The sequence below is a fragment of the Rhopilema esculentum genome, chromosome 4 (genome assembly GCF_057945365.1).
Source record: "Rhopilema esculentum isolate cy_ngs chromosome 4, ASM5794536v1, whole genome shotgun sequence".
Lineage (NCBI taxonomy): Eukaryota > Metazoa > Cnidaria > Scyphozoa > Rhizostomeae > Rhizostomatidae > Rhopilema > Rhopilema esculentum.
In genome coordinates, this window is record NC_142818.1 from 13581040 (window position 1) to 13594957 (window position 13918).

At 37.0% G+C, this 13918-nt stretch overlaps 1 protein-coding gene across 3 annotated transcripts; it reads left to right on the forward strand.

The window, feature by feature from the left end:
* The first annotated feature begins 1656 nt into the window (after positions 1 to 1656).
* LOC135690768 (uncharacterized) lies at positions 1657 to 13766 on the forward strand. Of its 3 annotated transcripts, none has more exons than XM_065208425.2 (9): positions 1657 to 1922; positions 5790 to 6124; positions 7204 to 7298; positions 8508 to 8664; positions 9435 to 9501; positions 9949 to 10002; positions 10571 to 10827; positions 12539 to 12746; positions 13526 to 13766. In XM_065208425.2, exons 1-9 carry the CDS (start codon positions 1664 to 1666, stop codon positions 13672 to 13674), a joined length of 1581 nt encoding a protein of 526 aa, XP_065064497.2. In that variant the 5' UTR covers positions 1657 to 1663; the 3' UTR covers positions 13675 to 13766. The 3 variants fall into 3 exon arrangements, with proteins under 3 accessions (XP_065064497.2, XP_065064496.2, XP_065064495.2); XM_065208424.2 differs by lacking the exon at positions 1657 to 1922 and adding an exon at positions 2200 to 2846; XM_065208423.2 differs by lacking the exon at positions 1657 to 1922 and adding an exon at positions 2880 to 4359.
* The last annotated feature ends 152 nt before the right edge of the window (positions 13767 to 13918 follow it).

Sequence of the window (13918 nt, forward strand, 5' to 3'; positions counted from 1 at the left end):
ACGTGAAGACATCGTTAACATTAGGCAAAAAAGGGGAAAAGGAGGAGAAAATGTGTCCAGTGAAGAAAATTCTTACTGAATAAAGTTTAAAAGCAGAATCATAGATACTTTTTTGGTTGAACTAGAGAAATTTGATGGGGTCGACATAGCGTAGGTGTTATTTTGCTTGGTGAAGCCTTATAAGAAGAGTGCTGCTCGCTCTTTCCTAAACCATCCACCTACTTTTTGTATGTTTATTCGAAAGTTTGCTTGTTTGGTAAAACCCAAATGGTTTTAGTCTTTTTTTCTAGCATCATGAAAACTTTTTTGGGCATGAAAGCTTTTAAGTAGGACTGCCGCATCAGCTTATACGGTGCATTTTAAAGTGGGGAAAATTTACTTTTCTTGTCCATCCCCACCCAATGTGTAGCTTCGTTAGTAGCCTTGTCTTGTTACAGGTTTATGCTAGGTTGCGTGATTGGCACCGATGAACCAACGGCACAAACAGCTCTTGATGATGTAAGAACATAGTCTCACGACTGATGTCTATGGCATTTTTTAGGGAGCATTTTGCTATACAACTTGTATTGTAGCTGATGTCTCGAGTCAGAAGATTAATCCAGTATGATGATCTGGGTCATCAAAGTTCTATTCCAAGTTTCGTTAATGAGTGATTTTGAAGCACAGCTCTCTATTGTTAGCGTTCTAAACATCATCTAAGCAACATATAGAGAATTAAAGATCATCAACAATGCGAGCACCTGCAAAAAAATGTTCCACATTAAAATTATACCGTCTCTAAACCACATTGGTTGTCTGATTGCTAGAAAACAGCGAATAGCTTCTTTAGAGAACTGTGCAACTTCTTTTTAGCGCCAGCAAAAGGAGGTCATTGTGCCCGTACAGCTGCTTGTCTATTAAATGTTCTTTATCTACATCGGCAAAACTGGATTCATAACAAAACTGAATAGATGTTAAGATTTTTAATGAAAAGATTTAGAAAAGAGTCACAGTAATGGCGACTTTATGAAGTACTAAATCAATGATTTATAGTATAACTTCCATGCTTTCATTTACAAGATAAGAAACAAACCGATCAACGTAACCTAATCTTTTTGTGGTTATTCGATTTTTTGCTATCATTTCCTACGGGTCTCAGTATTTGCAAAATTTAATTGATTAATCTAAAAGCCATTCAACCAATAAATGTTTTACTTGCTAACCATTTTTCATATCGTTTTATCTTGACATTTTCCAAACACTTTGGCTATCATCCTCAAAGCTACAAACATTACTATCTGTTATAGGTTAAGTTTTTTAATGAAGACGTTCCTTATCCCCTTCGTTTTGTGATTGCGAGCTAGTACAAAATTTAGTTTCAATGGTGTGTGAGATGTTGGGCAGGTTTCTGGTGAACCAATAGCCTGAAATGCTTCGTTAAAACCTCAAGAACGTTTTGAGTTAAGATAAAGCGCTAAAGCATTTGTGAAAGTTCGGTTTAGTTTTGTTTTTCTCTGTTACTGAAACTAATTAGTGTGTCTTGTTGATCTAATTCATAGCATCAGAGATCCTTTGGGTCTTGCGACCTACTTTAGTAAAAACAGGTCTTGCGTTTATTAACATGAATAATTAATGTCTTTGTTTATATCCAAGTTGCTGAAAATATCTAGTTTTTTATGCAAACATGAGTTACGAGTTAAGACTTGCATTTTTTATGCTCGCTTCATGGATATTGCCCTGTTACCCTGAAAATTTATTGCCTAAGTGTGAACTAAGGATTGAGCTGAGACTTGACTTCTCACAATACTTCGAAGCATTTGACTGCAACACTAAGATGGACCAAATTTGCCATCAGACCGTAGATATTGTTTATTATAATTATTCGCCATATGTATACACTGTGAAGTCTCAAAGCAAAACAAAGACTGAAGGATTACTTTCTGGTGAGTATAAGCATCTCTTCATATTCAAACTTTAGACAGAAACCTACTTTTTGATCCATAAAAAGTTACTAGAAAGATCCCTTCAGAGATATTTCCTTTGAGTTGTTTGGGCTCTTTCGAAAGCTAGTGCTGGAATTTGGTTTTTTCTTAACGCCAAAAATTGAATCAAAATATGATGAGTAAGGGTGTGTTAACATGACCTATATTTGACCTGGGATCCACGTTGCACCGGGTGCTGGCTCAACTCACCAGCTCGGTCATTTGAATAATCTCGTCTGCAGTTGGTGGAAGACTTCTGTAAATCGGGTTCGTGGATGGCTTTGAGTAGACAAGTTGTGGTGGAACGTCCTAGATTTCTCCTTGCGGCTTATATTCGCCGTATTAAAGCTTTGTTCTCTGTAAGACGTGCAACTGTGAAATGACTTACTACTGTTAGGCAACTTTATTAACACTTAATTGGTATTAATTTGATCCTTTTGTGTTTGTCTAAATATGCTTATAAAAAGCTGAGTTTTGACAACAAGCCCCATATCGAGGGATGTTTGGGAATTATAAGGAGATAAGATAAATGAGAGACAAAGGAGATTGAAGAGAAAACCATATGAAACAAGCTATAAATGAAAACGCCTTGGTAAAGCATGCCAATCCAGCGGACGTCTCGATAGGCAAGTATGGTATTCTTGGCTCTGTTTGTCGCATTGGTGCTCGGCGCTAGCCACTTCATGTGCCAGGAGTGTGTAGATTTGGAATCTACATGCAGAATTCGGCATGAGTTGCAGTTTGACTTTGCGTATGTATTCCAATGGAACTGCACCAGAGTGTTTAACTGTATTTGTTTCCAAGGGATGGACATCGCCTTTTATGAAATGCCTCCATACATTATGCTTGATCCCAAAGACAAGAAACAGAAAGGTTTATTAGCAGGTGAACGCTTTATTATTTAGGTATCCAAAAGACTTCAATGTCATTGTGCATCTTGCAGCCCCCTGCAAAATGGCATCTTAAAGACCGTTTTACCAAATGTTACTGTGATATATCTAAAATGTGAGCCAGCTAAAAATGTCCCACAGGTCCCTGTTTTGATAGCATCATCAGAGGAAAAGTTCGGTATGAAACTTTCAGCATTTAAATTTTGACGTGGTACTGTTTTCAAAGATCTCCTCGACAAGTTGATGTTATTAAATTTTTGCAATTCTTAAGCAAATGTTTGGATCGTGAGAGACACAAAACATCTCTTATGATACTTAAAAAAGAAAGCTACAAAAAGTTGGAAACTACGGTTGGACCAAACCCTGTAGAGGCAATGATTTATGCTAAATAATTTACTTACTTCTATTTGCTTCACTTTGGAGACGGTTATCATAATCATAGATTTGAGTTTTGATACTTGCCTTGTTGACGTTACCGCAAAATCTTTTATTTCACAGCTTGAGTGCTAAAGTTTTGATGGCACACAATGTTTCACAAGTCTCAATGCGCCAAAATTTGAACTCCCATGTCTTAAACTGCGTTTACACGATGTTGGATAACTTCTGATCCGGATAAAAAGTCATCTTATATATTTGCATCACCATATTCACGTTTTACAGAATTGTAGTCAGAGTGAAGAAACCATTGTTCATTTTTCTATAATGCTTCAAAACAATTTAAAGCTTTAAAACTCAAAATCAAATTTTGATTTTTCACTTTAACGTTTTGGACATTTCAAACAACATTGATGAATTTCAATAGGGCATAGCTATTTTCCATTGCCAGTGATCACGAATTTAAAAGACTAAGTTGGACGTCAAACTTCAGAAACAGCTCTAAACCAGCCACCATGGTCAGCTATTCCATTCATCGCGCGTTTGGCATAATTTTAAAAATTGAAATCAATCATATAACTGTCTGAATCAATCAGCCAATAAGCTGTTATCAGGTGACCAAGAAAAACAAAAATTCTGCAAACGGTGCTCTATTGCACAATTAAGTTCATGACGAGTGAACCCCCGTACATTTATATTCTAAATGCTTGAATGTATTACACAAGGATGCCCCATCAAACAACGGCAGGGAGAACAAGGAGCGAGACAGCTAAATTTCGTGGGAACATCAGCTTGATCTTCTCTTAGAAGCCTTTCAACTATCAGTGCATGCTATAACGTGACAATTTATGTCATGGAGATCATTGCAAGGAGTTCAAACATGAAGACAATGCTGATTGGTAGCTTTATCCTTTGGCTTTCTTGTTCTTCGGCTGACATTTGTGTTAATAGAATCTCAAAATGCGTTTATAGATATGAACTGAGGTTCGATTTCGAGCGCGACTTTCGTAAAAACTGCTCAGATGTTTACGGCAGCTGCGTCTGCTTGAATCACTTTGATATTGTTTTCTTCGAAATGCCACCATATGTAATTGCTGATAACAGAACAGGAAGATCGATAGGTCTGTTACCAGGTGAGTGAGGTCACGTGCAAGTTAAAATCTTTAACGGTGATAAAATGCATGTTGTCGGCATTAAGACATTGACAGTATGTATGCTTTTGCTGGTGTTTCAAATTGCAATTTGGTTTTTAAAGCAGTTCCCAGACAGGAAAGGATGAGATTAAGATTATGCTCGTCCAGCTGAATAATTTTCCTGGGATTTCCCCTCTTTGATTTCTCTGTGGACAAGCGCAAAGCCAATCAAACGTTGCAACGTTACAACAATAAAACAGTTTTTGCGCACAAACCACTGGCTCAAAATAAAGTTCCATTACTTTGTCTTCAAATTCTATTTGGCCTGTGATATTCGCAATTTTTATCAAGAATTATCTAATATGAAATGTAACTGATGGAAACGAATATTTTCATTGCTCGATTGTTTATTTATCAACTAAAGAACATTTTGAAAAGAGTTTTGACTCACGGATTTGTCTCGGTTGATAACTCAGAATCGTAATTAAACGCCAATAACATGCAGGGTTTCTCAATGATATATCTAATCCACAAAGTCTGTTTACAAGAAATCACACTGGCCACATTCTGCAGAGGTATTTTTAGCTGAAAGACTGTTCTACGTTGGAGAAAGGTCAAACGATTGTGAAGTGAATAAGCCGACAGCGAATATTGCTGTTTATAAGACACAAAGTGGTAATTGAGCTCAGGGTTGGTGTTCTTCTCAGCTTAGGGTGCCCTATATAAGCTAGATTGTACCGGAGCTATCCTTTCTTACAAGTAGGGATTTAATTCATTCACTGCTTGAAATATATAACTTTTGATGTAAATGACGTAAATGGCATATTCCGCAATTTTTCAGCATCAACAAAATGAAACAGAGCAAATAGCAAACAAAGAGTTAGAGAGCTTTTCAGTTTTAAGAAACAGAGAAAAGAGCACCGACGTTTGAATCTAGTCAGCAGCCGTGCTTTGTTTGCATTTAGTCATCTGCTCCTCTATTTGATCAAACTGCCTTCACGAGATTTGCTGACTTGAATAAAAGCAATAATCAGCAATTCGTTTTCATCGTAGCGATTCGAATCCGATTTTCTGCAGGCAATGAAGCTTTCATGTCTTTTACAATGAAGCCATGTCGATCCCAATCAAGCCAAACCCATTTACGATAATTCCACTCCGAGAAAATCCTTCTGTAAACTATACACATATGACAGATTTTTGAAAATGGATTTTTTTGACTCACTGTCATCCACTAATTTGCCATTGTGCCATTTCCTTCTTTAAAGATTTATTGGTCATGTGCAAATTCACCTTAAATGTAGCATTTGTGCTCAAAACACTAAAATCGCCTTATTTTTTACTGCTAGCCCAAGCAAATACATATTGAGTAAAAATGCATAGAAATTAGCAAAAGTCTCTCAGTACACGTGTATTGTTTCGACAATTTGTAGGCCTTCTTGAAGAAGCAATTGACCTTTGCTGCTATGGATGCCGAAGAATCAGATACAGAAAGCCAATAGCCAGCCTTGGAGCAATGTTTTCAGGTGAAATGGAGAATGCATCATACACCGCCATTTTTCCGATCCTGGCAACCAAGTCAATTAAGACGTACTTCACAGGCCCGTTCATCAGTATGATGTCAACGCCCGGCGTATCCTATGTCAAGATTAAACCTGATAACGGCGAAAGCTACGAGCATTTGCTGGACGCCATTTCTAGAACATGGCCTCTTCTAGTTCTTTCCATAATGCTTTCCCTTAATGCTGGCTTTATAATATGGCTTTGTGTACGTATGAAATTTTCTTCTACATTTTTTAATGCTATATTCAAAAAGCTTCACCCGAAAACTAATAGAGTTCTTGAGAATGACGTCACGTAACAACTATTTTTAGACCTTTTGAACTTTGACCACATACCACAAAGAATTCTATTAAATACTTCCTAATATGCAAGATCAAATCAATGCGAGATCAATGCGTCATAACCGGGCTAGATATATGCAATAAATTACAATGAATCATTGTTATTTTGGCTCTGTTCATAAGTTATGAGCAGAGAACAAATTTCAGACGATTGATGGCGCAAGAGCCTTTGCTCATTTAGCCATATGTTTGCCGTCTTTAACTGATTTTGCATATTCAGAGATCTTTCACGATGCTCTTTCACGTTATGGGATCAGAATTCAAAATTTCTTGAAATGATTTTTGTGACGTCATCACTTAAGAACTCTTTAGCAAAACACCACGGATAGATGGTTTGTTTACAAGATAACAGAGAGGTAGGCTGTTGGTATAGCAAAACCACACTTATTCCCACGTCATGCTTTTCCTGGCTCCAATGTCTGCCGTCTTTGTGTTTATTAGTCTTTAGTTTACAAAATAAAAGTACATTAACAGCAAACATTGAATGACGGCTGCTTCACTGAGCGAAGTTATAATATTGATTCGGAAGATATTGCATTCCATGAATGGATCCAAACAACGCAATCCATCTTGTTTCCTTTTATTACAATCTAGTGGGATGACCAAATTAAGGGAAGGCATATTTCAGAGAAACGACTTAATCGACCCCTCGCGTTATGATTGGGCACATTTTTAATTAATAGATTTAAGGCAAAATATTCAGCGATGTCATCGAAACGGATGCGATAACTTTACTTTAAACTAGTTTAAAATCAATATATTTTATTTTAGCTTCTCTGTGCTAATCTATGGCAGCTGTCAATTGTCGTCCATTCTGTTGTCTTTTTAAATTCTACAGAAAACTACTTTTTGGTAACTAAAGATACTAGCAAATATTTTTGTTGTTTACAACGCTTAAAAGCTGTTTTGGTCATGTTAAATTGTCTTTTGTTTCTTTCTCTAGGACACTCGCTTTAATCCAAGCGATTTCCCAAGACCTTTTCCTCAAGGTGCATTAGAAGGAGGTTGGTGGGCTTTTGTTTCCATGACAACTGTCGGGTAAGTAAACTTTGTTTTAAAAATTTAAGATTAGACTTGGCAGTTGGATCGCCTTAACTCGATCCGCTTGCCTTAATCTGTATTATTGCTTAGCAGTGAACTTAGCGTGGATTAACTTTCTCCCTCCCAGCCAAAAATATGTGCTTAAGAACGCCTTTGTTCCGAGGACACGTCACCTAGAAAATATGACACGTTATTCCATGTTCTGTGATTTGCTTGCAAAATATTTTTGAAAGTGATTTTGAAGTGTCCACACGTATCCGTTTTTTTCCCGCAACTATTTTTTTCGGGTGCGAAAAATTTTGCGTCCACACGGAGTGTATTCGAATCGTTTTCAGGCGTCTACATGTATCCGCTTGTATCCGTAAATTGTCTGATTCGCGCTAGTGCCCAGTTCTTTTGCCGGAGATAATCCTGAAGTGAGCATGCGCATAACTAATATTTTGGCACAATTTCTTTTGCATCTTTGTCCCATCATGCGCTTGTCCTTCCAAGTCGCGTCCAGAATCGCCTTCGTTGATGTTTTCCTCTTTTCTTGACTTTATGGAGTCCAGTACTCATAGAAAGCAATTTCAATACATTATGTCTATCTCGTACGTATGTATTTTGTAAATTTATCACAGCTGCATTTATCTGAACGCATGATATTAAACTAGAAATCAAGGCAACTGACAAAAACGCTACAACCTTTCTGTGTTTATACTAGCAGTGAGAAAGTGGAACCCAAAAATGACGTCGCGTATTCGAAAAATTTCGGATGCAAGTGCCCACACGTATTTGCATTGGTATCGGATCAAAACATTTCCACTCTGGAGACCGTTTTCAAAAATTTCAGGATACGGCCGTAAAATACGCTGGATACTTGTGGACGCAAGCCGTATTCGTAAAAAAAATTGCGTTTTCACAAATTTCCGTATACGTGTGGACATGTTTTTGTTTACTCTGAGGCGAGCAAAATCTGGTAAACAAAAAGCCAAATGATATTCACTTAATTAAAGAGCTTGTTAACATGAAATGATAAAAAAGCGAAATTTCTATGAATCTTCTTTCAACGTATTGCAATAGCTTCTATTTTCTCGCTTCCTTTCTTCCTATCTTGTCAACAAATGTCTAGTTGTCTTTGCATTTTTCAATACATATACGTTCATTTTCTTTTCGGGTTGCTTGTGAATCTTTCAGCACCAGTGTATGAAATTATTTTCCCTACAGGTATGGTGACAAATGCCCAAAGTTTGCCCTTGCGAGAATTTTTGCTATCATTTGGATTGTTTTTGGTATCGCAATCTCAGGAATTTTTACCGCGTCAATAACAACAGCGTTGACGGTTTCGCTTTCAACTGAAAAAGTTGATTTAGGAAGAAAGAAGGTGAAGTCAATGTGTCCTTTTTATGGTATCCATGCGTCATTCGATAGAATTCATTCAACCAGCCTTCATCTGCATTCATTGAAAACAGAAAGGCGGATGCTACTTTGCAACTTTCTTCTCTTTAACAATGCAAATTTTTGACTGCTAAGCCCCATTATCAGCTGTATTGCAGATTTCGCCATTGGAAGACATTTTTATCAGCCTTAATCTTTTCGGTTATTGCTTTAAGACAAATATCTTCTAACGCGTACAACCATCTTATATAAACTTACGTTGTGTCTCCAACGGGGAAGAGAGTCATCACATGTCATTTTAGACTGTTGCTTTTTTGATGGATCAACCGGTTACATCTTTTCAAGACAGCTTTTGTCTCAGCTTCGCTAAGACAGTTTCTTCACGACTGCAAACCCTCTTTTCAAGGCAATCGTCAGATACTAAAGTGACTTAGGCCAGCAGTCAATCAACTATTGGTCAATCACTAAACGTGGGAATGGTATCGCGCTTATTGATTTGTCATTTTTTATTCACAGATGGCTTCAGCCATGTTAGTATCTGTCTTTTGCCTTAATAGAGCAAATAATTATTGTGCAAAAGTGAATGTTGAATATGAAATAAGCAAGACAAGCAAGACATTTCTTGGGCAATGTTCAAATCTGTCTTCCATACTGATAAGCCTCATAGACATTATAATGCGTATTTCTAGTTGAATTGATTTTAACACTTAGTTTTAGGCCATCCTAATTACATGTTATTTATCTTTATATATCCAGATTGGCGTTTTGAATGTAACTCGCTATGAACACAATATTGCATTAAGGGAAAAGGCATACCCAAAAGGTAAGAAGTATGACAGCATAGCAGTTTGCAAGATTTTGTTCTTCCTCTTAATCACTACCTAACTGTGATCTTGTGTGCGTTCATTTTATTTTTTAACTAAGAAAAGATATGTAGAAAGAGCTTTTTATTCTTGACCGATTAGCATAGATGTCAATGGGTATTCTCAGTCTGAAGCTTCGATGAATCATTGACAACATATAAAAATTCCTCTGCTGCAACTGAGAAAATCAACTCTTCAAGCGTTTTCGTTCATAATAAGTAGCGTAAAACTAAATCTATTTCAGTAAAAACGCTTAAGCAAATAATCAGTTTTACTAAGACAGTTAAGAAAGTTGCTATATGTTGACATTGTCGATTGTTGTTATTACATGCCAGGCACAAAGTATCCTTTTCGCAAATTTGTGAATTACTGACAAGCATAAGTTTGAGAGACTAAATTTTTTTCAGAATTTAATAAGCTTGAAGATATGAAGATGGCTTTGAAATCGGGGAGTGTGGATGGTCTGTACAAAAAACTCTTTTGAATTATATTAAACTGGTTTTCAAAAAGCAAACATTGTACAGCATACTCAAAGCGATTTTGTCTAACACTTCTCAGAGTATAAAACGTCAGAATAAGGTTCGAAAGAACAGGTTGGAAAATATTTACCCAGTTATGGATCGAAATAGGCAAATCAGAAAACGCAAGCTCATGACCGGTATAAGCTTAAGTATTCTGTAAAATGTTTGCTTTTTCCAAAGCCATTCTTAAATTTCGCATTCAGAATATCGTTATATCAAACTAGAAATCAAGTATCCTCTCAAATTTTATTTGAAAGCAGAGTAGAAGCAACAAATGCAAGAGCATCTTATCACTAGATTCCTTATCCACATGTTTGTCTTTGTCAAAATCTGTCTCACTCATACTGTATTGCTTTAGAATTCTGTGAGAATACCCAATTTACACTTATATTGGTTGTTCAAATGTCAAGGATCATCTTACTGTTTGGAGTTTTACTAGTTGATTTGACTTGAGCTTACCCAAAAACTAGTGAATGCAGCTGAATTGGTGAGTTGATTCTCTTCAAAGGTCTTCTGATTGACAACAATGTTCTTGGATACAACTGGAATTTTTTGAAGTCAGGAATGGATTTAGAAGTGAAGACGAACATTGCCAATAGCGACACAACTTATGGCATCATGTTTCAGACAATGAACCTGAACAACGATACAAAGAAAATGGAGGAGAATCAAGCATGGGCAACCTTTCTGTCCGCCTTCTTTGATTACAATAAAGATAATGAAAACATAATGCTCGCATTGGCAGCAAAGTCACTACCAAGAGAGGTAAGCTAAGTACAGTTGTGTGATGACCAGCCTGTGTGATGACCAGCCTCTTGATTGACGAGTGACATCATTGTTCACGAGTTTAGCATTTTAAGATTTCTGCTTTCATTTCCATGTGCCATTATTCTTCCTTAATGATTAAAGAGCTTTTAGTTCCTATAGTAAACTGACTTGTTTTTTTTATATAATTCGATACATTTTATAGTATCAATTTATGCGTCCACTTTCCAGCAGTAGCCGCGCGGTTCAGAGTCAAGGGCTTCGTAACTAAGCCTAGTAACGTGCCATTTTGGTTCAAAATTTGGACCCATATTTAAGCAAATATCTGAAAGAATGTGATCCATAACCCCGCAAACATGATTCGAACCATACACATAATTCCGCAATACAAAACACAACAAAACACAACACAACAACTGGGGTGGACATGTCTTCTGATGGAAAGCCTACGGCTAGAAACCCAAACCGTAATCTTTGGCTAACTGCACAGGATAATCGACAAAACCAGAGTGTTGTTCGAAGATCTTCACCAAGGAAACGGGCATTTCAAAGTTCAACAACGAAAGGTGGGGCAGCTTTAGGGACCGCGCACCAGTTTGAATGTGGGAGGGCTAAAAAGGGGTTACCAAAAAGTTTTTAGGCCACGCCCTTCTAGAAACCCGGAAAACGCCCATTTTAGACAATAATTGCTTATTTTTACTGAAGCTTTAAAAATAGTCTGGTTCAGAGAAGATTTCATTAGCTATAAAAATAGACAAAACTAGCTTGAGATATATTAAACATCAAGAAATCACCTAGAGAATGAACATATTATCTTAAAAACCACTCTGCTTTAAAAAATAACGGCCATCAGCAAAAGTCAACTTGCACTTGACACCACGACTTAGTGGCTGAGGCTTGTTGCAATAACCCAGAAAAACGTAGTTTGGTTCTAGCCCAGCTACCAGGGATTTCTTTCTTTCAAGGAAAATGATTATAACTTCCCAAAAAAATCGTTTGCTCCCGATTTATTTTGGAGGGGTCCAGTCCCCCCGTCCCCACCCCCCTGGGATTTACAATCCTGAAACAGAGCTATTTTTATGGCCCTAGCCATCACGATAGGCAAACCCAGATCAGCAGCTGAAGACGCTCTGGCAACAAGTTCCACCGTATTTTAGTTGCTTACAGATACCGCTCTTCTTACTGTTAAATATATAATCCTACAACTTTAAACTACCATGTCCGAAAAGTTCTGATAAGTTTCTGAATTGCTTGCCATTTAACTGCTGACTTCATAGTAAACTGAATAATTGCGTACTCTGATGAGCGAGAATGAAACAAATTTCATGCTTTCTTCCGTTCACTGTGAAGGAAGACTTCAGACCAAGTAGTTCCTTAAAAAATAGCCAACGGGGCTAGACAATGGAAAATAATAGGCAAAATTCAAAGGATAATTATGCAAAAGACAATAGACAGTGTAATTAAGTATCGATAAGTGAATGAAACGACGTTCGAAAAGCGTCATTGTGAAATTACGTGGCGGACGTTACCTGGGATTTTTGCTCTGCATGAGGAAAATTTTTGGCTTGCACTCCTTGCTTAATTCCTCGGTTTGTACTGTTTAAAGTCAAGGTTAGTATAATCATACTGAAAATAACCCATCAAAAATGTAATTGAGTTGTGAAGATGATTATTTTGACCATCTAAAAATAGCATAGCTTTTTCTCTCTAGATATCTCGAGAGCCATTCATAGTTGAAAAGAAAACTACTGGTTTGCCAGAAAGTGTCTACACACTACTTTTTCAACAAATTGGATACTCATCCGTTGCTTTTCTCCTTATTGGAATAATCTATGAAGTTGTTAGAAGAGTCTGCAATCAAAAGAAGATCGACTTATGTGGTGGAACAGCTCAAGTATCGGGAACAAATAACGCTAAAGGTAAACTGCCAGTCAAATATATAACATTACCAAACTGTCTGAAACATTTGAAGATCAAAGCTATCTATGGAGCTTAGTCTTGTGGAAGACCATGCAAAGACTTAACTGCTGCTTCAGCAAATTTAACCAGATTTTACAAGTTCCAATCGATTCAGCCATTCACAGCCAATGTCGCATTTCCCAATGATCCCACTTGGTCTGGTCCCATTTGGTCTGGTCCCACTTGGTCTGGTCCCACTTAGTCTTGTCCCACTTAGTCTTGTCTCACTTAGTCTGGTCCCACTCTGTCTGGGCCAATTGTCAAATTGAGTAATTATGCCTTCAGACTTTATGGTTTCAGGTAATCAAATAGCACGTCACTAAAGTGCAAAAAATAGCAGATATAGAAAATAAATCTAAGTTCCCGCCTTTTTGGCTGATCTGCTAAATTTTTGAATTGTCTTCACTTCTCAAAATTGGTCTTCTATTAATTTTTTTATTATACCTGCCATCTTTTTATGGGCCTCTATCAATTTTAGGCCTAGGAAAATTTCAACTGAGCTATTAATGCAGTCCTGGTCAAGACATCCTTTACATTCTCTGTACTGTTGATGCAATCATATATTTGCGTCTCTATGACTCCGTAAATTTTTACTATTAATCTATCACTAACATATGATTGGCCTTAAAAACTGAAATGTCTAGCAATATATTATGTAGCCTTCTAGCGATGCTAATGCACCATGCATCTTATTGTTTTAAGTAAATTACATAAATGGATGGAGTTCCATTGATTTTAGGCTCTAATCTGAACGGAGCTTTCAATGGTGATGTGGAAATGGATGCGTTCAGTGCAACTGCCGATTCATTAGTTCATGAACTCGAAGACGTGCTAACCAAGGTCAAAGCCCTCAAACTGAAAGCTGGGAAACTGGACACAAGAATGTGACTAAGGGAAACTGGACACTAGGATGCGACATTGTTTGCAATTTAAAATCAATTTTTTTGCCGTTCTAATAAAGATTTTTTGTTCTCATGCCATTAATTGTGATATCTTCAATGCAATAAATTCTTTCCCAATAGAAACAGAGGCTCAAGCTTACTTTGACTGGTCTAATCGAAAGCTTCTTTGTCATTTATTTTTGTAATATTTAATATACAGCAGTACGCTATACCAGGCTTTTCCGTGACGA